We start from the raw sequence: 26,884 nt of genomic DNA on the forward strand, positions 1-26,884 counted from the left end.
ATAACCCCTGTTACCTAATGGTTTGGGTATATTCGTTGAGATTTTTCTATGCTTAATTTTTTTTTTTTTTTTAAGAAAATGCAGTGATAGTGTACATGTTACAAATCTCTAAAACTTTTAAAAATAAATATGACCAATAATATTTATAACATGGGGAAGGTGTAAAGAATACGACCAGCTTTTCCATTAATTGTCTCTTAAACACTGCATCTCAGATATATTTCTATATACTTTTTTCTTTTTTGAATATTTTGTTTTTGTCCTCAATTAAAAAAATAACACGTGCTCATATTAAAATAGAACATTTGCCAAACTATGTGGTAGAGAGTGAAAGTTTATTACTATCTCACCTAGAGATGACCACTATCAAAGGGTCACCTGGGTGGTTCTGTCAGTTAAGCGTCTGCCTTCGACTCAGATCATGATCCCAGGGTCTTGGGATCAAGCTCTGCGTCAGGCTCCCTGCCCTGTGGGGAGTCTGCTTCTCCCTCTCCCTCTGTCTGCCACTCCCCCTGCTTGTGCTCGCCCACTCTCTCTGTCAAATAAATAAATAAATAAATAAAATCTTAAAAAAAAAAAAAAGCTTCTTGAATGTTCCTCTAGGGCAGCAGTTCTCAAACTTTTTGGTCTCAGGACCCCTTATACTCTTAAAGTTTGAGAATCCTGAGAAGCTTTTGTTTATGTGAGTTTTGTGTATTTAATATTACCATATTAGAAACTGACAAATATTAATAAATATCAATATCACCATATTAGAAAACTGAGAAATTAAAAAATTGTCAAAATAATAAATTCATCACATTTAACATAAAGAATATATTTTTTATGAAAAATGATTCTTTTCCAAACCCCAAAATAATTTAATGAGAAAAGTGGCATGGCATGTATTTTTGTAAGTGTCTTTAGTCTGGCTTAGAAGACAGCTGGATTCTGATGTCTGTTTCTGCATTCACTGTGTTGTGAATTCTCATTGAGAAATATGAAGAAAATTGGGCTTCACATAGATAGGAGGTTAGAAGAAAGGGTTATTTAACCTTTTCAGATAATTGTGGATATTCTTTCATACTAGAGCAAAATTCAGCAAGTGATAGTTTCTTAAGTAGTTGCAGTGTGGAATCTGAAACCATTTATCATTGAATTTCTCAGACTCCATTACATTAATATCCATTGGTTTGTTTTGTACTTTGTTTTTTTTTTTTTTTTAAATATTTTATTTATTTATTCAACAGAGATAGAGACAGCCAGCGAGAGAGGGAACACAAGCAGGGGGAGTGGGAGAGGAAGAAGCAGGCTCATAGCGGAGGAGCCTGATGTGGGGCTCGATCCCATAACGCCGGGATCACGCCCTGAGCCGAAGGCAGACGCTTAGCCGCTGTGCCACCCAGGCGCCCCTGTTTTGTACTTTGAATAGACCTTTTACCCACACGTGATTCTGTGACATGCATCGTTCATTTGGAGAATACTCATTTACTAAGGCCTGCAGCTCTTCCACTGCCAACACATTTCGTCATACAGTATTTAAAAAATCACATTTGTTTATATCCTCAGTGATCTTAGTAGAAAAGTCTTTTTTTTTTTAAGATTTATTTATTGGAGAGAGTGCATGTGCACGCAAGTGGGGAGGTGCAGAGGGAGAGGAAGAGAGAGAATCTCAGGCAGACTCCCCACTGCGCATGGAACCGGACCAAGGTGGGGTGGTGCTTGATCCCATGACCCTAAGATCATGACCTGAGCCGAAACCCAGAGTCAGACGCTCAGCCGACTGAACCACCCAGGTGCCCCAGTAGAAAAGTGTTTTAAGTAGGAAGCTGTCAAACTCAAAGTGGCAGATAGAAATTTTCCAAAATTCTGATTTTTGCTTAAAAGCTGCCATTTTATCATGGCAACAAATACAGCCAGGGGTTTTCCTTGAAGTGACAGTCTTCCTTCATTAATTTTCAAAAATGTCTACCAGATACTCAGGTCTACGTAACCACAGTTTTTGTCACTCAACTGTTTTCTCAAGTAAAAATGGTGTTCCATGAAAAAACAAACTAGTTCAGCTTGCATCCCAAACAAAAAGATATAGTTTTCTTTGTGACAACCATTGTACTTTGGTGTGCAGAAAAAGTGTTTTATATGTATATCTCCTTCTGTCGAACACAGTATGAAAAATAGTGTGCAGCCTTGATTTGTGCCAAGGGCCACCGTAACTTTTGTACCATCAGTGCAGATGTCAACACAGCGAGAAAGTCAGTTAATGTTCAATAATAACGAAAGCAGTTTTGACTTTGCAGATCGCCCGAAAGGGTCTTAAGAGACCTTCAGGGCGTGTACGTGGATTATACTCTGAGAACCGCTGCTCTTTTTTTTTTTTTTTTTTTTAGTGTTCTAGTATGTATTTATAATAGTTATGTATATTTATAAGTTTTTTTAAATAGAAATGGGAATATAGTGTTTCATAAGTGTTGTTAGTAGGAGAACATTGTTTATAATTACTGTGATTAGCTGCATATCTTACCATGTGAGTATCAGAATGCATAACTCTGGGCATGAAATCTGACTGTCCTCTGGATTGGTGATTCTCCCCTTGGATAAGACAGCATCCTAGAGTTTCTCTAAGGACTTTATCAAGTTAGTGTAGCATTCTTAGATCCCCCCACCTGTGTTGCAGATGCCCGTTCTATAAACGCAGGACACCTGGTCGCAGACTGCTGTCCCAGGTGCATTTTCCAGTAGCATATCCTTGCTAATGGAAAGAGTGACTTAGAAGAAAGCCTTTGTTTTGACTGGAGGGAAAAGGAGAAAACATTCTAAGTAGCAGTAGTACAGATAGCTGTGGATAGTGCTGGAGGCCAGAGTCATCGCAGTGCTTCTGATCTTGTGACGCTACCTGTCAGAAGACGGCCCCTCCCTTGGCATGCCTTCTGCTTTGTGTCCTGGTGGCAGCAACGGTTTGTTTTCTGTCCTAGGGCACACGGTGACACCCAGCACTGCAGGAAGGCCCTGCACCGGGCTGTCCAGTGCACCAGTGACTACCCGGAGCACGTCTGTGAAGTGTTGCTCACCATGGAGAGGACAGAAGGTAGGGACCCTCAGCTCCCTGCTTCTGCCTTAGAGTCTGTCCCATCCGCCCTTTGGTCTCAGGACTATAGTCTGTGAGGACAGACTGTGTACGGGTAGAGCCGCTCAAGTGGTGCTCCGTGATTAGATTGTCACGCGAGCCCACATCCCCTTGCCCCTCTGCTCAGAGTCTCCGAGTACCAGGAGGGCTCTCTGTGACGTGGCTCCGGCACAGGGTTCTCGCCATTCTTTGCGGTGGGTGCTGTTCTGTCTCCTCGCTAGTTACCGGTAGCACTCCTCCCTGGCCCCCAGTCATGACAGAAACATCTCCAGACTTGCTGCCTGGGGACCCAGGTTGTTCTAGCTGAGATTGTGTGCTCCAGCACAGCGTCATGCACACCAAAGGCGCGTTGGGAGGCAAAGGGCTAAACGTGGGCTTTGGGCATGAGTGCATCCCTTGTAAATTTTAGAGCCTTGATATTAAGTTCTCAATAGGAAAATAATGAATTTACCCATGGGCATTGATCTGGATTTTGGGTGTGAACCCCTCAGAACTGGAAGTAAAACACCCAAGCAACAACAGCAAATAAAAAACACACCCATATTTATCATCTGAGCAGCTCTTAAAATCCTTTGGTCCTCACATAAATGTCTTGTACCTTTTACGTTAGAATGTCTTCATAATCTTTGCTAATGAGAGTAATAGATCATATTCTGGTTTTTAATTACTTTTTAAAAGAGAAGGGAAATTTTTTAAACTTTTTTTTTAAGACTTATTTAACTTTAGAGAGAGAGTGAGCAAGCATGTGCAGAGCACGCTTGAGCAGGGGGGAGGGGCAGAGGGAAGAGACATGGGGCTCGATCCCAGGACCCTGAGATCATGACCTGAGTTGAAATCAGGAATTGGACTCTCAACTGACTGAGCCTCCCAGGTGCCCCAGGAGAAGAGATACACCTAGAAGGGGGCACCTGCGTGGCTCAGTCAGTTAGGCGTCTGCCCTCGGCCTTCGGCTCAGGTCATGATCCTGGGGTCCTGAGATGGAGCCCTGTGTTCTCCCTGCTCAGCAGGGAGTCAGCTTCTCCCACGCCCTCTGCCCCTCCCCCTCTGCTCATGCTTTTCTCCCACTTTCTCAAACAAACAAATAAAATCTTAAACACACACACACACACACACACACACACACACACCTGGAAGAACTGTTCAAATTCCTAAAAGTTCAAGCCTACGGTAAGGAAATCGGAAAATGGGGAGCCGAGTCTCCAGTTCTTATTTCTCATGGGAGAGATCTCTTGTGGAGGTGTGGGGAAATTAAGAAAATTTTGTATTATTCTATCCTTTAAAATTCTAAAAACTGACAGTTTGCTTCTGTTTCTATCAAGGTACCCTAGAAGATTGGGATATAGCTGTTCAGAAAACTGAAACTCGATTAGCTCGTGTTAATGAGCAGAGAATTAAGGTAATGGTGCTGGTAAAATCTTCAGAAGCTCTGCTAGCTATTTTGACAGTGTTTGGTATGAATATTTCTTGTCAAAACCTCTGAGGTCTTCCTAAGAAGCATCTTTTACTCAGAGAATATTAATTAGTGAAATCCTTGAATCAGTATGTATCATTTTCTTGGATTGGCTTAGAACTTTAGCCCTGACAATAAAAACTTCATGTTGATGGGGAGTTTGGGGCCTGAAGTTTACTGGGATATAGATGGAAAAGCTAGGGATGGAGCCTCACTTAGCCCTGTGAGTGGAACGTAAACACATCCAAATTAATTAGAGCCCCAGTTTTATACTTTGTTTTCTTTCTTCTGGTGAGTAATTACTGGGGATGCTGCAGGACATCCCGTAGACGTGAGATACGGAACCCTACGAAGCCTGAAGAAGCCCTGGCAGGGAAAGTTGTCTCACGCCCTTCTCCTCCTCATGACCTCTCCTTTCCCTGGGGTAGCAAATTTTGGCTCCCTGCGTCCTCTTTCTTCTCCGCTAGGCATGGGCCCATAGAGGTCCCACAGTTGCTGCATCCTAGTAATGCGTCCATGCTCCTATCTTCCCAGGCTGCGGAGAAGGAAGCAGCCCTTGCCCAGCAGGAAGAAGAAAAGGTCGAACAGCGGAAGAGGGCACGGGCCGAGAAGAAAGCGTTGAAAAAGAAGAAAAAGACCAGAGGCGCAGACAAGCGCAAAGCAGAAGAGGATGATGAGAAGGAGTGGGGCGATGATGAAGAAGGTAGAGCTTTCTGGAAATGTTATTTGGGAACACTTCTAACTTCCAGAGAAGTTACAGACACCGTACAGAGAACTAGTGTCTGAACCAGCTGAGAATAAGTTGCTTGCATGGTGCCCCATCACCCTTCCTGTCCCTGCCTGTCGTCCACATGGGTGTCCTCCCCCTGCTCGGGCTCTAGGTCGTGAGCCCGGCACTGCCCTGCAGCCACTCCCGCCTGTCCACCTGGGCTCCACTCCGTCCACTGTGCCGTTGCCCCCTCTGCCTGCCTCCTGTGTGGTGCCCCTTCACCCCGCTTGGGTTCCCACAGTCCAGCTGTCGCTGTCCCTGCCCTTCAGCCTCTCAGGCTCCAGCACCCGGCACCGCCTTGCTTGGCCTGCCGGATGGTTTTGACTTGGTGGAGTTTCCAACTAGGGCTTCTCTCGCCTCTGCCATTTCAGGGGTGGGCGGGTGTGGGTCAGATTTATTTTAGCAGGGTCTATCAAGGGAAAGAATTGTTCGTAGACATTCAGGGACTCCATGTGTTTTCCTAGTACAAAGGTGTCAACCAGAGGGACCTTTCTTGTGCACCTTTTTGAGGCCGTCAGAAATGACCATGGATGGGAGCACCTGGGTGGCCCAGTCATTAAGCATCTGCCTTAGGCTCAGGGCGTGATCCCGGCGTTCTAGGATCGAGCCCCACATCAGGCTCCTCTGCTGTGAGCCTGCTTCTTCCTCTCCCATTCCCTCTGCCTGTGTTCCCTCTCTCGCTGGCTGTCTCTCTCAAATAAATAAATAAATAAATAAAATCTTTTAAAAAATTTTTAAAAAAAGTGACAATGGATGGAGATTAGCTCACTGTCCTTGAGGGCTCCAGGTGTAGCAGGGGAACGCAGATGTAACACGTGACTGCAGTGGCGTATAATCGGGACCGTGGGAGAGGATGGTCTGGATTAATGGTGGAGGCCAAAGGAGGGCGAGGTGCGTGCCCGGCTCCAGAGACAGGAGCCGGGCATGTCATGTGCAGCCGCTGCAGACCCGCCATCCCGCAGTGGGAGGAGGGTTACATCGAGTAGCTCACCGGAAGAGAAGAAGCAGTTCGTTAATCGTTGCTGCTTTTCTTCTTTCACCCTACAGAGCAGCCTTCCAAACGCAGAAAGGTGGAGAACAGCACTCCTCCAGCCGGGGACGCACAGGACCTAGAGGCAGAAACGGGACTCTTTGGGAAGAGTGCGCCTGTAGATGTTGACCCCCCCTCCAAGCAGAAGGAGAGGGCGGCCGCCCTGAAGAGGGACGTGCCCAAGGTGCCCCACGACAGCAGTAAGGACAGCATCACCGTCTTCGTCAGCAACCTGCCCTACAGCTTGGGCGAGCCGGAAGTGAAGCTCCGGCCGCTCTTTGAGGCCTGTGGGGAGGTGGCGGAGATCCGCCCCATCTTCAGCAACCGGGGCGATTTCCGAGGCTACTGCTACGTGGAGTTTAAAGAGGAGAAGTCGGCCCTGAAGGCGCTGGAGTTGGACCGGAAGACTGTAGAAGGGAGGCCGATGTTCGTTTCCCCCTGTGTGGATAAGAGCAAAAATCCTGATTTCAAGGTGGGTCTGTTCAGAAAACGCCTTTCATGTCGGGTTGCTGTCGACAGACTGAACGCTCTTTGGCTACAGCAACTAACATTTAGAACCTACGTGGAAGGTCTGTAGTCTGTTAAGAGCTAGACTCACACATTAACCAGGGTCTGTTCTGAGCTGGGTAGGTGAGGCCTGACTCACGGCTGGGTCACTTCGAGCTCGCACTAGTTGACAGATGATGAGAAAATTGGAAATCACAATAATGGGTACTTGCCACTGAACGTTGAGGAGTGGCAAGGGGCTGTGCGGAGTACTTATCATGTTACCTTGTCAGATGCTCACCTCAACTCTGAGACTAGGGGCTTCTATCCCTCCCATGATCCGGGGGAGGAAGTCGGGGCTTGGAGAGGTTAAGCGACTTTCCCAGGGTGACCGCACTAACGGTTTGCAGCAGCCAGAATCGGCTCTGGTCTCCGGCTGGGGCGAGACCTGTGGTCTCGAGCCTGGTGCGCTCGGCTGGGCCCTGGGTGTTTGACTCTTTCCTTCCCTTCTTCCCGTAGGTGTTCCGGTACAGCACTGCCCTGGAGAAACACAAGCTGTTTGTCTCAGGCCTGCCTTTTTCCTGCACTAAAGAGGAGCTAGAAGAGATCTGTAAGGCTCATGGCACCGTGAAGGACATCAGGCTGGTTACCAACCGGGCAGGCAAACCAAAGGTCAGCGTCTACACGGACAGTGTTAGCTTCTTGAGGCTCGGGCAAACCTGCTTCTCCATACGGTCAGATTAATAGGTTCTGAGTGGGTTCCTCATTTGCTGAGAAACAACAAGTTCACAGAACAATAGGGACACTTCGCTCTACTTGCATTTGGAGTCGGATTAACCTGTTTCTAGCTAATTATACTAAAAAGAATAGGGCATTGGGGGAAAGAAAACTTCCCATAAATTAGCAGGGGCCACAGTGCAGACCCCTGGCTGCTTGCGCCCTCCTGCCCAGACTCACCTCTTCACGAGGCTTCCAGGCACCCCCTCCGGTCTGAGACCCCATCACGTCCTCCCACTGGCTCCCCCCAGCGTCCTGCAAAATTACCACATTCTGAGTAGTTGTTTAGAGTTTGGGTTACCGGTCTTTCCCCCAGCCCTCCGGGTTGGTGGAGAGTTGAAGAGCATGAAGTACGGGGGGGCTGGGGCCCAGCCATGAGGGCTCACCTTGTGTCCAGCCGCCTCATTCATTTGCTCTTGCTGGATTTATACTAGTTGGTCTGTCGGCCCCTTCCTCCTTCCCTCCCTATTTTTCCTTTTCCGTCATTGTCTGTTTTTTTTTCTTTTTTGCCGGAGCAAGCACGAGATATGCTGACCTCACAAAGGTTATCTGAAGTTACAGTCAGCTGGAGAAACAGGGAGGAAGAGTAGGGCCAGTGCGTAGACTGATAGACAAAGGATGGTGGCTGTGGGGAAGGGAACCCGATGTCGGGGTGCCTGCCCGGTACTGGCTTCCGGGCTGAGGCAGGAGGTTGGGTCCTGGCTCGGCCGCACCTGATCTGGCTTTGGATCTGAATTTTGCCTCTTACAGGGCCTGGCCTATGTGGAGTATGAAAATGAGTCCCAGGCGTCACAGGCTGTATTGAAGATGGATGGCATGACCATCAAAGAGAATGTCATCAAAGTGGCCATCAGTAATCCCCCTCAGAGGAAGGTTCCAGAGAAGCCAGAGTCAAGGAAAGCTCCAGGTGGCGCCATGGTGCCGCGGCAGATTTACGGAGCGTAAGTGTGTGCATGCCACCCTGCGCGGACTTGGCCCTGGCCAGCACTGTGGTGGATTCGTTTCCTGCTAGTACAGCGAGCTGGGGCGGGAAGCCAGGACCTCCTGTTCCTGGGGATGCTCACTGTCCTTCCCCAGAGCAGATCCATGCAGAGCACAAGCCCAGAAGTGGAGCCCTTCCTGGTGTTTCAGTTTACACATGTGATTTATCTGAGGTCAGTTGGTTTCTAGGCAGTGGCTATTTTAAAGCCTCCTTTTGGCAGTAGAATCCATATGAGTAGATTTAGAACCTGACAGCCATATGCTTGCCGGGGTAATCTACACTCTGGGTGTAATCACAGAAGAGCTAGCTTTTCACCTGGTAGGAAGGAGACAGCGAAATCGTGAGGTGGTTTGGGGTAAAGTCTGAAAGAGGATAGCGTTTTTATCCACCTTACGTGTGACTGTTGCACAGGGTTGGTCTTTGCCAAAATTGTGAAAAAGGCAGTTTGTTAAACTGGTTTTTACTCTTCACCTATTAACTTGGGACTCTACACATTCTGAGAAACTTCTCTAGTAACAAACTATAGAAATGAGCCAGAAAGTGTGGTCTTCACTCTGTAACTTCGGCTGATTGAAGACCATCCTGGCTTAATTTTGCAAATAAAGCAGGGGCCACGAATGGTTGCTTTGCAAGTGTACACCCGGTGTTTGCTCTTCTAGGCGGGGGAAGGGGAGAACCCAGCTCTCCCTGCTGCCTCGTGCCCTGCAGCGCCCAAGCGCGACGGTTGCCCAGGCTGAGAACGGCCCTGCCCCGCAGCCGGCGGTCACCGCCTCAGCAGCCACCGAGGCACCCAAGATGTCCAATGCTGATTTTGCCAAGTTGCTTCTGAGAAAGTGAACGGGACTCTGGAGAAGGGAAATGCCTTACTTCACGCTGGCCAGGAAGAGCACCCGGCACCCAGCTGTACTCTGGGTATGGAAGGGCCCGGGGCAGCACCCCCCCACGTATTTTCCTCGGGGTTAGACAGAAGGGGATGAGGGTGTCCAAGGAAGGAGGCTTGAAGCGCTCCCTCATATTGAGGGCAATGGGAGGAAAACGATCACTCCATGGGTTGGGCCCAGTGTGTAGTTTCTTAAGCTATTTTTGTGTCTTATAGAGTGAGAAACAGAAGTGAAACTCAAACACACCGTTTCGAGACCCACTTGTCCAAATGTTTTTGGCCAGCTCTGGCCCCCTTTTATAAGAAGACACTTCTCTTACAGCCTGCGCAGCTCACGTGCCCGTCACTCTTTTAATTTTAAAAGACAAAATGGCAGATGCTAGTAATTCACCAGAATGGCCTATTTTAGTAAAGGGGTGGTGGGGATAGGAGAAGTCACGTAAAAAACGTTTGATGGATTTTCGTTGAAAGGGGGCTGTGCGTTTTTATATTATGTATTTGTAAATGACACATCAACCCATTGTTTTATGTTTCCTAAAAGCGAAATATCTGTGACCTTTGTTTTCTATGGGAGTTCTGTGTGCCACCTGCTGTGGACCATTTTCTTTGCCTGGCGATTAGTGAACTGTGTTCTTTGTCTAAATATTGAGTTTCTGCCCTTTGGTTTTGTTTAAATACCATGTCAAGTGCAAACTTAAATTCTCCCCACTTAGCTTTGTTTATTAAACTGAAGTTCTCTTAAAAACTTCTTGCCGAATGGTACTCAGATGTGCATTCAAACACGGATGTATTTTGAAGTGGGTGCACTTGTGTTACCTAACAGATGTGTAAATAGAACTTTTGTAAGTCAGATCCTGTTGTCCCTTTGATTTAAGTCATTTCAGTTGTGATGGCTCTTCAGTTTTAGACTTCACTTTGCTGCATTTTGGCCCTTTAGCTTCTAGGCTTTTTTACCTCTCATCTCCTATCAAATATTTATTGCTTTAAAAGCCATGTTGCCAGTTCAGTAGGGAAACGGACTTTTTAAATAAAGGCATTCTGGGGGAAGGAATCAGGAAATGCTCTCATGCGTGCTAGAAATCAACCCGCTTTATCTGGTTTTTAAGTTTTTGTGCACCAGGCTTTACTGCATTTTTAATGGAAAATTGGTCATGTCATCCAAAAATGTTGACAAAAGAGCAAAAGGACTCACGTCCTTGAGCTTCAGCATCGCTGTCTAGCGCAGGGTCCTTCACCGCCGCCGCACCCGCCCTCCCTGTGACATCTCGGCAGCCCCGCCCCCCACCCCCAGGGACTGCAGCCAGTGCCTGCAAGAGATCCGGCCTGTACCCGAGCTTTTATCATTACTCCTAGAAAGAAGAGCAATAATGCCTTCAAGTCCTCAACTATCCAAATTTCTAGTTTCCTGTTGTTTTTTAAGTGCATCCGCCCACCCCCTAGGAAGTTAGGACCGGTTGATAAACCTCTGAAGTCTTTTAATCTGACAGTTCCCCTCCACCTTGTCTTTCTCTTTCTCACAAAACATTTTTTGTTAGGTGTTAGTTGTGAATTAAATTCACGTAGTGGCCAGAAAAACGCGTGCTGTAACCCTGGTCCCTCCTGTGTTCTTGAAACGGGCACATACTGCGCCCCCCCCCCCGCCCCGCCCCACCGAAGACTGTTGGTTGGGCGAGAGGACTAGGAACGCACAGGGACTGCCACCGAGGAGCCCTGAGTATCTCCTTACCAGTCCCAGCTGACGTGGCTTCACTCCCGCTGCTGCACATTTCACCGTTCCGCTCTCTTGCTGTCGGCCAGTCTTCTGCCCTCACTTCATGCTTTCTCATGTCAACACAGGCTCATTACAGAACTGAGCCCCCTCAGACTCGAGCTCGGGGCTCAGGGTGTTGGACAGTCCTAGAAACGGACCGTCAGGAACATGTGAGCGGGTTTATGTGTTTTCCCCAGGCAATCAAGAACTGATGGTAAACAGAAGCACGAAACACCATTTGCGTTACTGGCGTGTTAGCGGAAGACCAGTGCTTCAGGCCTGCCAGTGCAGGTAGGTCGCTTACCCCCACAGCTCCCTCTCATCTGCCTGTCGAAACGAGCACCTTATGCCGTAATACAGACAGGGCTTAACGTTCTGAAAGAATTCCTCCTTCATCCTTGTGACGGATGGGAACATCGCTTGAATAAGACAGCAAAGTCTCAGGCCTTTATGTAATAAAATACTTTATTAGAGTCAGTAATCTGTCAAGTAACGTCCTTCACAACAGAGCTAAAGTGCATGTTTCTCTCTAGTACCAAGCACGCACTTCTGTCAGGCTTCCTCGGTGTGCTTGTAAAACCAGGACGATAGAAGACTTCAGGTTGAAGAGATACCTTATGGCAGCATACGAGGATGAAAATATTTTTTATAAGGGTTGGAATAACTCTCCCTTGGGGCCACGTCACACAGCTTTTTCCTAATCTTTCCGAAGGCTACTCTGTGCCTATTACACAGTTAAATAACTGTAGAAACACCTGCTACCTCAGAAGAGTGACCTCCTTCCTGTCAGGGTGTGACTTCCAAGTCAGAGACCGCACTGTGTATGTGTTCACCACCATTCCGACCCCGACAAAGTGCATGACAGCGCTAGAGGTCCCAGGCTCCGTCACTGGGAAAGGAACCTGTGGCCCTTTTGACTCCGAGCAGCATAGCAGCGGTCATATCGGCGCTGGGGCCAATATGCTCTTGATAGAAGAGTCGTCTTCTGTAGAATGACTTGGAAACCTGGCCGTATTACGTAGAACATTTTATCATTTTACAAATTGCTAGAAAAATAAGGCCACTCCAAGGCAATCTCTTCTGCTTCCCTGACGGGACGCGGGACAGTACAATGGCTGTGGGAGGTGTGGGGGTCAAGTCAGTAAGTGGAGAAGACTGCGTGACAAAAAGGACACATCCTGGCTGTGGTGAAAGGTTTCTTCTTGGTTTGGTAGAAACTCCCTCTAATTCATTTTCAGAAATGCTTACTTGGTGTTGACGCGGCATCTGTTTTCTCAGATGTGTTCTTGAATATCTGCCTACACGAGATGTTCAGCTCAAGAGTCAGGGCTGAGGGCAGACTTGGTTACTTGGCGATACCTGACCTGTGGTAGGACTCAGTTGTGTGACGAACCCAGAGGACTTGTAGACCAAAATATCTGGTCTGAGTTGCTGAGAACGAAGTGCGAGAAACATTTCATACACAGAGCATACCAAGCTGGCCACTCCCCTATTCTTAATTAGAAAAAGTCTTGATAAGGGAACAACATAACAGCCTCTGGCACTGGAGTTTGCGAGCTAACTATGACTCAAGGCCTTCCTTGAAATGAGCAAGGCATCTAACTAGAAATGTCAACATTAATCTTATTTCACATCTCAAAAGTTTGCTCTACCAGTGAGAATTAGTCTCAACGCCAGTGTCTATAGAAGCAAGCTTTCAGTCCTTTCTCAAAACCGGGACCAGGTTCTCCCCAAGAGTGCTGACCTCTCAGGTCAAGTCACAGGACACTCGGAGGAGTTCCTCCTATAGCTTCTGGACCTCCTTCCACACTTCTGGCCTCTCCCCCACCCGAGTGCAAATTCTGCTCCAGAACCCACGTTCTGGTTACACACACAGCACTGATGCCCCCAAAAGCCTACTTCGGGCCACCAGTGCAGACAGCAGACACCACACAACATTTACTGGCCCCCAAAAAGAAAATAAATAATAACTTGGGCTGAATTATAAGTTACCTTAGAGATAAGGCGTAATAATTTAGGTTTTCTTTTTTTTTAACTGAAACATTTGGAGGTAAAGAATGTTTAAGTTCCTTTTCCGTCTCCTTTTGCTTTAGGAGACAACTAGGTTTCTATGAAATGCTAAGGTTTTTCCCCCCCCACCTTGGGGACCTCTTTTGTCCCCAAGGGAGGATTTCGAGGGTTAGGGCTTCACAGGCAGCGTCTCCTTAAACCCGGAGTGGTTGGGTTTGGCCTCGGGCAGTGCCACCGGATACTCCGTTGTGGCAAAGAGCAGGGTGTCCAGAGTGGTCTCCGTACACTTGGCGATGAAGCGGATGAACGGCCTCACGTCGCCTTCATTGGCGACCTCCAGTACGTGGTAGTACTCGGACCTCTGCTCCTTGCGGATGGTGATGGGGGGGTAGCCCGCCTGCATCAGGATGAGGTTCATCAGCAGGCGCGAGGTCCTCCCGTTGCCGTCGATGAAAGGGTGGATGTAAACCAGTTTATAATGGGCCAAGGCCGCAAACTCCACTGGGTGCAGATTCATGGCGTCCTCAGAGTTGAGCCACTGGAGGAACTCCTCCATCTGCTTTTCCACATCTTGAGGATGGGGAGGAATGTGGTGTCCCACGAGGACCTGTGTCGTCCGAAACCTGCCAGCTTCCACTGGATCCACGTAACCCAGCACCCGCCTGTGAATCTCCAGCACGTCGCTGACGGTGACAGACCCGATGCGGGAGACCAGCGTTGTATTGATGTACGTCATTGCCGCGTGCATGCCGATGACCTCGTTCTGCTCCTCCAGGCTTTTCCCTGGCACGGCGTAGCGGGTCTCCAGGATGTGCCTGATTTCCGAGAGGGTGAGGGTGTTGCCCTCGATCGCGACCGTGTGGTAGATGTGATGGTAGTAGGTTTCCTCCATGACCCTGCGCAGCGCGGAGTTGCCCTTGGGGATGGACATGACCTTCTTCACTTTGCTGTCAATGATGCTAAAATACCTCTGGTCAATCTCCTCGACCAGCGGCAGCGTCCGGTCCCGGTTGACCAGCGCTTTCTCGTGGTAGGGCGAGATGGTCAGCGCTCTGGTGTATAAGTAATCCGCCTGGATGATGTCCTTGTCCTCTTCTGAAAAGATGCCGAACTCGTTGAGCGCGTCCACGAAGTCTGGGTCCATTTTGAGGGCGTGTAGGAAGAGCTTGTGGGCTTTCTCCCGCTTGCCTTGGCGTTTCATCTCCAGGGCTTGGTTCAGAGCTGCTTTGGCTTCCAACTTACCAGCTAGAAAAGAGCCAGAGAAGCGTTGGCAGGGAGGGTAGGGAGGGCAAAGGATGTTCAGGGGAGCTGGCCCCTTTGCTGGCCCTTCATGGGGCTCATTCCAGCTCCTCTGCTCACGGTACCACTGCAGCTGGTCTTTGTGTGTCCCCAGAGCCATTCTCTGTACCTGGGAGGTACCACCTGGACTCCCTGGCCCCGCCTTCCGAGTGCTGGAGTGAGTGGCTGTGGCTGCAGCTCCTGTTAGGTGACTCTCCCATATGCTCAGCTCTCTGCTGTCCTGGATCAGTCTTGGTGGTGCTGGTCCCGGCCCCTGTCCCTTCAGGCCTAGGCTGTTAACAGCTCCCCCCTGGTGCTAGGCTCTGGAGGCTTCCCCATCCCTGGGCTGTTCTTTAAATCTTTTAACCCAGTGTTTCTCAACCAGGGGTGATTTTGCCACCCCCCCCCTGCCCCCGGACAGCTAGCAGTGTCTGATAGGGGGGCAGTGCTGCTGGCATCCAGTGGTTAGAGCCCAGGGGTGCTGCTCAGTGCACCCCAGAGGACAGTGCGGAGGGACAGAAACTGCTAGACCTAGCCGTCCCTCATCACCCCTCCACCCGCCGAGTGTCAGCCACACACGGGGCTGCTTTTCCTCACATGCCCAGGCTCCCTCACCCTCTGGTCTCTGCCTGGTGCACTTGTCCCCTCATGCATTTTCCTTTGGGTCATTTTCCCATTTACACTGGGGTCTCAGCTCAGGCATTCCCTCCAGGGAGCCCGCCTGCTATGCTCCCCAGTTTCCCCATCACCACGCTGGTGATGCTAGATCTTAGCCAGTTGTCAGCTCGTCTAGGCTGGGAGCTCGGGGCGGACTTGTTCACCAGAGTACCCTGTGCCCTGCACACGGGACACGGTAGGCACTCTAAATAGCTATCCAGTTCAGAAGTGGTGAGGACAGCTGGCCGGTCTGCCTTACCTGGAGAGGCCTTGGTCTTGACCGCCAGCAGTGGTGCCTCCCTGGAGGTGACACTGAGCTCTGTGGAAGGGCTGCTGCACTTGGTGATGGCATGCTGCATCCTGTCCAACTTGCTCCTGAGCAGGTAGAAGCCTTTGAGCACAGTCAGACACTGCTCTTCTAAGGCCCCCAGCGGCAGCAACAGCGCCAGCAGGGACCCCAACACCATGCTCAGCAGCATCACCCACAGGAAGCGGCCCCAGACGGAGACCCATTTTGGTTCAGTCACTGCCATCACTGAAGCCATCGGCATGAGTGTCATCTGGACTCAGGTGGGCCCCCTGTACATACTCAGTTGCCTCAGAGCAGGATCTGCAGGGAACCAAGAGTTGTAGGAGATGAGGCAGGGGAAGGGGACATGTTTAAGATCGGTTTCTGAATTCAGTTTCTGAACTCAGGCCCCCCACACCTCCTATTTCACTATGACCACGGGTTGGGGCAAGGCAGGAAGTGGATATAAATGGGGAGGGGCCAGCCTGGAGGACAGGTGCCACTTCCAGGGCACCGTGACTCTGAAAAGTAATGCCACTGCACTCAACATTTATTGAGCACTTACTGTGTGCCCGGCCCTGGGCTAAGCACTAAGGGACCTCACGCATAACTGTCTCTTGCAGTCTTCAACAGGAGCTGATGCTATCGTCATCCCACTTCTCCAGATGACGAAACAGGCTCAGAGAGATGAAGCCCCTTGTCCACAGTCACCCAGTGAGTAAGTGACAGCTTTAGGACTTGAATTCAGGAACCTATGGCTCTAAAGTCCCCTCCCTTGACCACAGATCTCTGACCACACACATATTCAGATTGGCCAAAGCAGTTCTGAGGTCTGGTCTTTGATGCACACAACTGTTTGGTGGCCTGATTTGCTGCCACATGGTGGCCGCCTCTTCACGCCTACATCCTGGTATTAGCCACAGTGCTGCTCCCCTCTCTGGCCTTCCTTCCCTGACCTGTCCAGCAAGGATCTCACCTAGAGCTTGGGCAGTCCAAGCACCTCAAAAGAAACTCAAGCTGTGGGCCAGAGTGGGTGACCACTCGCCCTCCACATAACAGTGGGCATGTACTTTGGGCTGGCAGCGGGAGTGGAGGGGTCAGGTATGCAGGCACCATTATGCTAACAATAAGCATTTATTGGGCAACTATGGTGTACTGAGCACTAAGCTGAGTGCTAGCCATGCGTTATCTCAATTATTAACACCCTATGAAGGAAAGCTACCCCCAACTCCATTTTACAGACAAGGGAAACTAAAGCAGAGTAAGTGAATCTCCAGAAGGCCACGCGAGTAAATAGAAGCTTCAAGAATGAATCCCCAGTGCATCTGGGAAGAGTACCCAGGTCTTAACCGCTACCTTATTCCCAATCAGGGCCCATGCATCCCTGCTCCGGCCTGCTCCTGGTGCTGAGCCTCCAAGACCCAGAAATGACTGATTAGGTTTGTGATCACCCAGGGCTTAGAGTCTAATGGGGAAGCCTGGCTCATTGATACACCTGAAATGGCTTGGTCTGTGCTCTAACCGGGGTACGCTGGGTGTGCTCTGGAGGTTTAGAAGAGAGTATGGGTCACTGCTTCGTCCAGGTGTTCTGGGAGGCTCCGGGAGGGATGGGATCCGCGGCAGAGCTGGAGTTCGCCAGGGACCCGCGTCTGCGCGGGGAAGGCAGGAGATGCGAACGTCTCACCCCTCAGTACACTAGGAAGGGGGAAACTGAGGCCCAGAGGGGCGAAGTGGCTGGACTTACCCCTCTGAATCCCGCCCAGAGCTCACTTCGCCGCTGTCCCCTGCCCAGCTCGCTCCTTCCGAGCCCCTAGGGCTTTCCCCCTCCTACCGCGCGCTGCTGCCCGACCCTGCCGCCGCCTTCCAGGCGCTCGGAGGCCCAGCAGCCACCGGCTCCCAGGCCCTGCTTCGCCGCCGGCCTTCTGACCCCGCCCCCGGCGACTCGCCATTGGTCGGTCCGCCATCCTCTTTGCGGCGGATTGGCTTCTCCGACTCGTCATCCCCTCGCACTTCCGGGTTCTCGCGTCTGTGTCGGCTTCCCCGGGAAAGACGCGCCGTGGGTCACCCCCATTGGCTGGCTCCTGTGTTGGTCTCGTGCCCGCAGCAGCCAATGGGCAACCGGAGGGGCGGGGCCCGGGAGACAGGCGGGAGTAGCGGGCGGAAAACCAGCGCGGCGGCGATTGGGGGTCCTATCGGTTCCGCGACCGGAAACTCGCAATTCCGTCTGCCGTGAAGAGCTGCGCTTCTGCGCCTTGTCCCGGGGCCACTCTCGTGGGCTTCCGTTTCCTTACGTGGAAAATGAGGATGCTCCGCACCCTGTTAGTCTGACTTCAGAGCTCCTGTTCTTAGCCCCGACGCTGTGATACCAGGGTTGCCCTCTTCCCCCGCTTTCTCACCTCTGTTTCCCTTTTCCTCCCCGACTCTATAATTTGCATCCCCTCGAGAAGGAACTGTCTGGTTTATTTAGCTTCCCAGAGAGACTGGGATTTTTCCTTGAAGCAGAGAGCTGAAACCTCCATCCTTGTTCACAAATACTGAAATTCATCATCTAGGACATGCTCAGAAATGCTAAGCATTAAGATGTTAGCCATATAGATTCTGCAGGCTTCAATCCAGACGTTGTCACCTAAGCCCTGTGTGCCCTTGGGCGTTACTCTAAGCCTCAGTTTTTCCATTTGTAAAACGGGGACAAACAACCGACCTCGCCTTTGACCTCAAGTTCAGGATCTGCGGAAGGCCTGCATCTTCAAGATCTGCCCTCCTCCATGACCCCCATTCCCCTTGGGAGCCACTATCAGGCAGTGGTTGTGGGGGTCTCTACTGGAGCCACACAGCCCTGGGGTCTAATACCAGCTCTGCCACTTAAAAACTGAGTTACATTTAGCAAGTGACTTGATTTTACCGGTCCCGTCTGCTTCTCTAAAATGGGGACAGTGCGATGACAGTACCTCCTCCTAGGGTTTTGTGTGAGGGGGACGTGAGATCATCCATGTCTGGCACAAAGCTAACATTTGATAAGTATCTGCTGTTGCAATTATTCCTAGACAAGACACAACGTTGTTGCTGTTTTCTTATTCACGGAAGAAACAGAGCTGCAGGTGGCTCCAGTCACTGGGGAGTGACTCCATGTCCTTTCATAGGTCTCAGTCTGCTTCTAGTTTAGGGAAGCTACTGACCACAGCCAGAAGTGTGCTGTCATAAAAGACACCGTGGGGACAGGGGAGGGCATTGCAAGGTGAAGGACCAAACAGCTTTGGCCCTTGCTGGCTGTGCTTCCTGTTTATATCTTGTAACTGTTCCCCATTCCCCCAGCTCCCGGCCCTTGGCATAGAAAATAGCATGTAGTAAATACTTGAGACATTTTGTTGACTCAAATAAGAAATACCTGAAGCAGGACAAACCATGGTGATTTTAAGAAACAAAATCAGGATAGTGGTTATTTCTGGGGCTTCTTGTTTCTATCTTTTGAACAGAGGTCTCCGACATTGTTCTCTTGAAATCTGGTGAATTTCTCTTCTGATGGCTCAAGCAGTAATGTTGTAAAAAGTTCCCCAAAGGAGGCCTGCTATGAAACCGGCTAATTATGGAGGATGGTTGGTGGAGTAGAAAGCAGTGAGGCTCAGAGGTCAGACAGGTATGTGCTCAAATGCAGGGTGTATCTCTTATTAGCTCTGTGTCCTAGAGCAGGACACTTACCCCACTGAAATGGGTAACCTGGGGCTTGTGGACTTCTGCCCCTCCCAGGCATAAGATGACGTCATCATCTGCTTATAAAGGCACCCTCTGTGGGCACCTGGGTGGCTCAGTTGGTTAAGCATCAGCCTTTGGCTCAGGTCATGATCCCAGGGTCCTGGGATTGAGCCCCAAGTCAGGCTCCCTGCTCTCCCTCTCCCTCTGCCCCTCACCACTGCTCGTGCTCACTTGCTATTTCTCTCAAATAAATAAAATGTTAAAAATATACATTAAAAAAAAATAAAGGCACCATCCACCTTCCACATTCTGAGGTGCCACTGTCAGCTCTTCAATGAGCTTAGAACCTTAGGTTGCAAACCCAGAAGCTGCACAAGAACCATCGGCAGTTAAACTGCCTGGGAGTGAGGCAACAGGGGTAGGTGTGGAGTGTGGAGAAGGTGAGAGTGCCTCCCTTATCCAAAGCGGGCAGCAGCTTCTCAGCTCTAGCCTACATTTATTGTGTAAAAAATGCATTTCGTCCAAAAGTTGACAGATTTTCTAATTTTTCAAAAGAAATGTCAGGCCTAGATTTTTAAGCAAATGCTCCAGATTTTTAAACAGTTGGCATATCTGCCCACTGGCTACGGAGGGCTGCTAGACCTCAATCCCAGCTTTAGGTTTTTTAAAGATTTTATTTATTTATTCGACAGAGATAGAGACAGCCAGCAAGAGAGGGAACACAAGCAGGGGGAGTGGGAGAGGGAGAAGCAGTCTCCCAGGAGAGGAGCCTGATGTGGGGCTCGATCCAAGAACGCCAGGATCACGCCCTGAGCCGAAGGCAGACGCTTAACCGCTGTGCCACCCAGGCGCCCCTTAGGTTTTTTTAAATGGCCCGGAGATGGTAGCTGGAAACAGAGGCAGGAACATCACGCCTTTTGTCAGATGAGCGCACCACTGCCTGTGGCCACCAGGGGGCAGTAATTTACCAGGTATCACTTCCCCCACACAATCTCTTTGTCAGGAGATCCCACTCAATTTTCTTGACTGTGTTCGGCTGCGTCGAATGCACAAAATACGGTCCCTGAAGCGATATTCAAAAGTTGGCTTGCTCCGCCTTAAGCATTCCGTCTTGGGTGGAAATGGCCTCCTCGCGGCCCACGGAGGAGTGCTCTAAAAGCTTACCTTGACACTTGATAAAGAACCTGGAAAGTGGCTGCTTGGGAAACGCGTCCATTATGCAAAACAAAACAAAACAAACCCTTATGCATCTTTAAGAAACAGCAGTCAAGCGCTTCTTGCTGGCAGAGTCGAATTCTATTGCTTAGGAAACACAAAATTCCCCCCAACTGGAGGCTAAATACTGCCTTGCAAGAAATGTCTCCAGAGTGACTCAACTTCATTTAAAAGAAAATTCACCATACTGGTCCCCTCTCCCCCCACTCCCAGGTTCCTCTAATTCCCAGTCTGCTTGGATTTTTTCCCCCTCTCCTTCTAATTTAGAGCTGCTGTCCAAGAGCCCCCCCACCCCCACCGAAACAGTCCTTCTCTGATATCTTCATTTTGCATACCCAGTGGCAGTCAGGCCCAGTGCCTCGGGCCCAAGAGGCAGGGTTTGGGGGAACATTGAGTAGGTGTCCTTGGGCCCATGACTCCTGCTCTGGATTCAGGATGATCTCAGACATGCAAATAAGTGTTGTTTTCAGAGCAAACCACTTGGGGAAGTGATATTTCTTACTTTCAATAAATTAAACATAACTGCTTCTTTTCTTGTTAAATAGCCAAAATAACCAACTACTTTATTTCTTTTTTTTTTTTAATTGAAGTATGGTTGGCATACAATATTATATTAGTTTCGGTTGTAGGACATAGTGGTTTGGCAATTCTGTACCTCACTCAGAGCTCACCACGAAGAGTGCAGTTACTGTCCGTCACCTTACAATGTTATTATAACCAATTTATTTCCTAAAAGCAAAATAGGATCACAGATAAATAGAAGGCACAGATACACAATAAGAAAAAAAATTCCCATGCCCAGTTGAACTAGATATTTTTTATGCACGTCTATTTTAAAATTATGAAGTATTTCAGACATCCAGAAGGCATAGCTAATAAAATGGGTACCTGTGTGCCTGCCCCCAGTTTAAGAAATATCACAGGGGCGCCTGGGTGGCACAGCGATTAAGCGTCTGCCTTCGGCTCAGGGCGTGATCCCAGCGTCACAGGATCGAGCCCCACATCAGGCTCCTCCACTAGGAGCCTGCTTCTTCCTCTCCCACTCCCCCTGCTTGTGTTCCCTCTCTCACTGGCTGTCTCTATCTCTGTCAAATAAATAAATAAAATCTTTAAAAAAAAAAGAAAAAGAAAAAAAAAAAGAAATATCACAGTGGGACACCTGGGTGGCTCATTTGGCTGAGTGTCCCCATCTCTTGATTTCGGCTCAACTCATAATCTCAAGGTCATGGGATCGAGCTCCACGCTTAGCATGGAGTCTGCTTGAGATTGTCTCTCCCTCTCCCTCTCCTGCTTGTGCTCTCTCTCTGTCTCTAACATAAATAAGTCTAAAAAAAAAAAAAAAGAAAGAAAGAAATGGATATTATCAATGCCCTGAAGCCCTGGGCATCCTCTCCCCTGTCACTTTCCCTTCCTTCCCTCCCAGAGATAATCACCATCTTGAATTTGTTGCTCATTACATCCATACATGGCCTCTTGTTTGTAACCATATGTATATACTCCTAAATAACATATAGTGATGTTTTGCTTGCTGTTACATGTTATATATATACTGTGTATCCTCCTGCATTTTTTTTTTTTTAGTTTGGCACTATATTTTAGAGAGTTATATTTATGTTGATACAGTTAATTCTGGCTCAGTAATCGTGCACTGCTGTGTCACGTTCCACTTACGATTTATTTCCCATTTACCTGTTCATAGGTATTTGGATCATTTTTAGTCCTTTGTTTTCTTTTTAAATATTTTATTCATTTGAGAGAGAGAGAGGCAGAGAGAGCACAAGCAGGGGTAGAGGCAGAGGGAGAGGGAGAAGCAGACTTCTCGCTGATCTGGGAGGCTGACATGGAGCTCGATCCCAAGACCTAGAGATTATGACCCAAGCCGAAGGTAGATGCTTAGCCACCTGAGCCACCCAGGTGCCCCTCTAGTTCTTTTCTATTACAAACACATGGCAGTGAAATTCTTGTATGATTTTTTGGCATGTGTGTGGAAGTTTCTCTAGGGCAGAGTTTCTCAAAGAATCAATCACCTGGGGAGCTTTTTAAAAAAAACATCCAGACCTGGGCCTGCTCTAGACCAATGAAGTCTTCCAACCTTTCTGATCCTCCTGTGTCTTGACTGTAAGTGGAAATAATTGTACCTGTCCCACTGTCTCATTATTGGTAGTGGTAACAACCATTCATTAAGCACTTACTGTGTACTGAGTAATTTATGTATATTATTTTATTGGATTTTTGTAACAATACCATGAAGTAGAAATCATTGAACCCACTTTACAGAAGGTGAAACTAAGGCTCAGCGAGGCACACAGCCAGCAAGTGGCAGAGCCAGCGTTCACAACCGGTCTTCCTGACTCAAAATTTATAGTTTTAACCACTATCAGACTTGATGATTTCATGGCTGACAGGTTACGCTTTAGCTTTTCAATTTTAGAGGTGGAGAAACTGAGGTGGATAGAGGGCAAGGGCAGAGCCTGGACCCAAATCCAAGTCTGTCGACTCTGTTCACCAACACATCACTTTCTTTCGTAAAAGTACTTTGGGGAGGGGTGTGAGGAGCAAAGAGGGAAAATCTTAATAAAACCATCTTTTCAGGGGCGCCTGGGTGGCACAGCAGTTAAGCGTCTGCCTTCGGCTCAGGGCGTGATCCCGGCGTTCTGGGATCGAGCCCCACATCAGGCTCCTCCACTAGGAGCCTGCTTCTTCCTCTCCCACTTCCTCTGCTTGTGTTCCCTCTTTCGCTGGCTGTCTCTCTCTCTGTCAAATAAATAAATAAAATCTTAAATAAATAAATAAATAAATAAATAAAACCATATTTTCTTCTCAAGACAATTTCTGGCTGTCCTAGGGGCAGCTGGATCTACTCTGTGTCAGTTATCCGCTGCTGCGTAACAAACAGTACCCAAATTTAGCAGCTTAACACGACAATGCAAATGTATTATTTTGCATAGTGTGGTGTGTCAAGAATCCAGGAGCAGCTTAGTCGGATAGTTCTGACTCAGGATCTCTCTCAAGATTGCAGTTGTCATGTTGGCTGGGGCTACAGTCACCTAAGGCTTGACTGGGCTGAAGAACCATTTCCAAGGTGGCCCGTTTTGGTGGCTGGCAGGTTGGTGCTGGTAGTGGGCAGGGGCTTCAGTTTTTCTGCATGTGGGTCACTCCATAGGGCTGTCTGGGTGCCCTCCCAACACGGCGGCTTCTCCCGGTATGAGTGATCCGAGAGCATGATGTCTTTTACGACATAGCTTTGGAAGTCACATAGTGTCACCTCTGCTGAACTGTGTGGGTCACAACACAGAGAAGCCTAGGTACACTGTGGAAGGGAGCTGCCTGATGTTCAGCAGGAGGTGCAGATCATTAGGGGCCATCTTGGAGGCTGCCTGTCCAGCACCCACTGTGCCTGCCCCTCCTCAATCCCAGTGGTTCCATCCGACAGCCTAACAGCATGGACTTCGGGCCTCTTTGGCCAAGTCTTGGGGGCTCTTGGGGCAGGAAGGTTCTGCAGGTGTGAGACTCACCTGTCACAACACTGGGTTCCCAGTTGCCAACTGCCTTTGCCCCAGATGTTTCATGAAAGCTTTCCAGCTGTGTTACTCTCATTGCCCAGAGAAGCGGCCTCCCCCTGCCTAAAATTATGGTCATGCTGACAGTGGAGACTGGCTCAGGTGTCAAGATGCCATTTTAGATCACAGCCTCTACAAGATGTGCCTAACACCCACTCCTCTTGCTGCATGGTGATGGTGACTCAGGGTGGCCACTAGGTCAGCCTGGAGGCAGACGGGACCCCCTGTCTGCCTCCTTCCCCTTCTCTGCTTCCCTGCTTCACGGGATCATGGTTTGTCCCACCCATCAGCAGGCCAGCCAGCGTCTGGGAGCTACCGGGCAGAGGGGCAGAGGGGCAGATGGGTCCAGATTGCAGTCCCTTTGGACACGCCCCGGAAGCTCTCGGTGGAAGCTTTCTGTTGCCATAGTAACATGGAGACAAGGAAATTAGCAAGGGTGCCTGGCTAGGCAAGAAAGCAGAGCCTTTTCTATGCATTCCCCTCCCCTAACTAGATAAGAATTCCGAGGGAGGGCTACGGACAGACATCAAAGGGTCTTTTCCTGGCATGGAGGAGAGCATCTCCTCTTTAGTGAATTGTTGTGAAAGGAGCACAGCCCTTTGAGTGATGGTTTTGGCTCTGGCGTTTGTAGAGGAACCGGAGGAGGAAGTTTAGAGCCAACTCACCATTCTGTTGTTCGTTGTTGTTAAGAAGACTGTCAGGTTTTCTTTTCTTTTTTTTTTTTTGAAGTTGATTGATTGATTGATTGATTGAAGAAATCTCTATGCCCAGAGTGGGGCTCGAACACACGACCCCGAGATCGACAGTCTCATGCTCTACCGACTGAGCCAGCCAGGCGCTCCTGTTGTTAATACCAGCTTTATTGAGCTGTGATTCTCATACCATACAGTTCACTCAGAATCACAGTCGATTTTAGAACTGTTCATCTCCACCCCCCCCCGCCCCGCCCCGAAGAAACCTCCCACCCTTTAGGTTTTTCTGCCACCACCCACCCTCTGCCCCAGCAACCTACTTTCTGTCCATATAGATTCCTCTTCCTATAAATGGAAGCACAGAATATGTAGTCTTTGGTGACTGGCTTCTTTCAGCATTTTTATTCTTTGCCTCCTTAAGGTCCTCCATAATCTCTCTAACAATTCCGTTGTCTGGGGGTGCAGCTACCGAATTAGCCCACGAGCTCCAGAGGGACGGAGGGGAACAGATTCCTGCGAGGCCCCCAGCGCTGGCCCTTCCTGTTCCATCTGGAGCCTTCCCCACGGCTTTGAGACTGTAGTGGGGCAAGGGGCCCCTTCGGAGCACAGCTGGCCGGGTGTCCTGCCTGCGCGAGCGGACATGCTTCCCCACGACTTCCTCTTAGGGAGGCTGGGGTGGGACAGTGCTCATCACAACAGGCAAGTGTTTCCTGGGTGCCAGGCACCATCCCCGAAGTGTCACGTGTGTTAGGACTGGTTCGTTGTTGCAGACCTTTTCTTTGCCCTCCTTTTCTTTTTGTGGGATTCACTTAAAAGCCACCTCTCCGTGCACCTGTTTTGCTAAAGCCATAATCTGTTTTCTATCTTTCAGCCATAAGCAATGCAGGTAGAAGTCATCTCACTTTTTGCCTTGCACTGGTCTAGGTATTTGACTTGCTTATTTGATTAGCATTATTACTGTGTTAAAATGCACGTGCCCTGAGATTAGCCGTCTTAACTATTTTGAAGTGTGCAGTTCAGTGGCATCAAAGACACTCGCATTGTTGCACAACCCATGCCACCATCTATCTCCAGGACTCTTTTCATCGTCCCAAACTGAAACTCTCGCTCCCCAGCCCCCCTCTCCCCAGCCTGGGAGACCCCCTTCTACTTTGCTTCTTTCTGAGTCTGACTGCTCTAGGCGGAACCCTACAGTGTTTGTCCCTTTGTGACAGCTTAGCCTAGTGTCCCTCAGGGGTCATCCCCATGGTAGCACGAGTCAGAGTTTCCTGCCTTTTTAAGGCCAAATAACATTCCTAGTGTTCACTTTGAACGTGTCCTCGGGTACAGCTGAGATGCTGGTCTGCTATCATTTCTTTTTTAATTTTAAAGATTTTATTTACTTATTAATTTTTTTAGAGCAGCTTTAAGTTCACAGCAAAATTGAGAGGACGCACCAGAGATTTCCCATCTACGCCCTGCCCACCCCCCGGGCATAGCCTCCCCCTTTACCAGCATCCCCCACCAGAGTGGAATGCTTGTTGCAATCGATGGACGTACACGGACACATCGTCATCACCCAAAGTCCACAGTTTACATCCGGGTTCTCTCTTGGTGTTGTGCATTCTGTGTGGGTCTGGACGGATGCAGAAAGACAGGCATCCACCATCACAGCATCATGCAGAGTGTTTTCCCTGCCCTAAATGTCCTCTGTGCTCTGCCCGTTCATCCCCTCCCATCCCCCCAGTCCCCCCCAACCCAGGCCAACCTGATCTTTTTACTGTCCCCATAGTGTGGTCTCTTCCAGAATGTCATATGTTGGAATCACATGTGGCCTTGCAGACTTGCTTCTATCACTTCGTCATGTGCAGGGACGTTTCCTCCAGGTCTTTCGTGGCTTGATAGCTCATTTCTTGTTAGCCCCGAATATTTCCTCGTGTGGACGGACCACAGTTTATTTATCTTGGTTGCTTCCAGGTTTGGGCAACTAGGAATAGAGCTGCTGTAAACATCTGTGTGCAGGTGTTTGTGTGGACGGAAGCGTTCGAATCCTGTGCTGGATCGTATGCTGAGAGGATGTTTCGTGTTATCAGAAACTGCTAACCCGTCTCCCAAAGTGGCTGTCCCATTTTGCATCCCCCCCAGCCCTGGGCGAGAGCTCCTGCTGCTTCACATCCTTGTCAGCACTTGGTGTTGTCTGTGTTCCAGATTTTGGCCATTCTCCTAGGTGCGTGGTGGAGTCTTCTGTTAATTTACATTTCCCTGATGACCTGTGATATGGAGCATG

At 49.2% G+C, this 26,884-nt stretch overlaps 2 protein-coding genes, 1 non-coding gene and 1 pseudogene across 6 annotated transcripts in view; 1 reads left to right on the forward strand and 3 right to left on the reverse strand.

Annotated features, from left to right (window-relative positions):
• Nucleotides 1-11,704, forward strand: part of SART3 (spliceosome associated factor 3, U4/U6 recycling protein) — a 36,041-nt gene extending 24,337 nt beyond the window's left edge. For 2 of the 3 annotated variants that reach the window (XM_045791512.2, XM_045791513.2), the window contains exons 13-19: nucleotides 2,952-3,064; nucleotides 4,423-4,499; nucleotides 5,088-5,256; nucleotides 6,370-6,824; nucleotides 7,358-7,510; nucleotides 8,366-8,556; nucleotides 9,257-10,327. In XM_045791512.2, coding sequence (XP_045647468.1) covers nucleotides 2,952-3,064; nucleotides 4,423-4,499; nucleotides 5,088-5,256; nucleotides 6,370-6,824; nucleotides 7,358-7,510; nucleotides 8,366-8,556; nucleotides 9,257-9,434 — 1,336 coding nt within the window. In that variant the 3' untranslated portion in view covers nucleotides 9,435-10,327. Of the gene's footprint in view, nucleotides 1-2,951; nucleotides 3,065-4,422; nucleotides 4,500-5,087; nucleotides 5,257-6,369; nucleotides 6,825-7,357; nucleotides 7,511-8,365; nucleotides 8,557-9,256; nucleotides 10,328-11,424 lie in introns of those variants that run through there. The other variant, XR_006778455.2, reaches the window with a different exon arrangement.
• FICD (FIC domain protein adenylyltransferase) lies at nucleotides 1,184-17,343 on the reverse strand. 2 transcript variants are annotated; one of them, XM_045791514.2, is made up of 4 exons: nucleotides 17,206-17,343; nucleotides 15,432-15,782; nucleotides 11,204-14,482; nucleotides 1,184-7,870 (listed from the first exon to the last, which is right to left on the reverse strand). In XM_045791514.2, exons 2-3 carry the CDS (start codon nucleotides 15,730-15,732, stop codon nucleotides 13,407-13,409), a joined length of 1,377 nt encoding a protein of 458 aa, XP_045647470.2. In that variant the 5' UTR covers nucleotides 15,733-15,782; nucleotides 17,206-17,343; the 3' UTR covers nucleotides 1,184-7,870; nucleotides 11,204-13,406. The 2 variants fall into 2 exon arrangements, with proteins under 2 accessions (XP_045647470.2, XP_045647471.2); XM_045791515.2 differs by lacking the exon at nucleotides 17,206-17,343 and adding an exon at nucleotides 16,984-17,196.
• Nucleotides 9,045-9,147, reverse strand: LOC148107434 (small nucleolar RNA U3; annotated as a pseudogene).
• Nucleotides 17,344-24,690: 7,347 nt separating the features above from the next.
• On the reverse strand, nucleotides 24,691-24,763 carry TRNAD-GUC (transfer RNA aspartic acid (anticodon GUC)). Its single transcript has one exon. It is a non-coding gene; the product is annotated as a tRNA-Asp (tRNA).
• Between the last annotated feature and the right edge of the window lie 2,121 nt (nucleotides 24,764-26,884).

This window comes from Ursus americanus, chromosome 30 (assembly GCF_024610735.1).
Source record: "Ursus americanus isolate L20-20 chromosome 30, mUrsAme1.1.p, whole genome shotgun sequence".
In the NCBI taxonomy this organism is placed as follows: Eukaryota; Metazoa; Chordata; class Mammalia; order Carnivora; family Ursidae; genus Ursus; species Ursus americanus.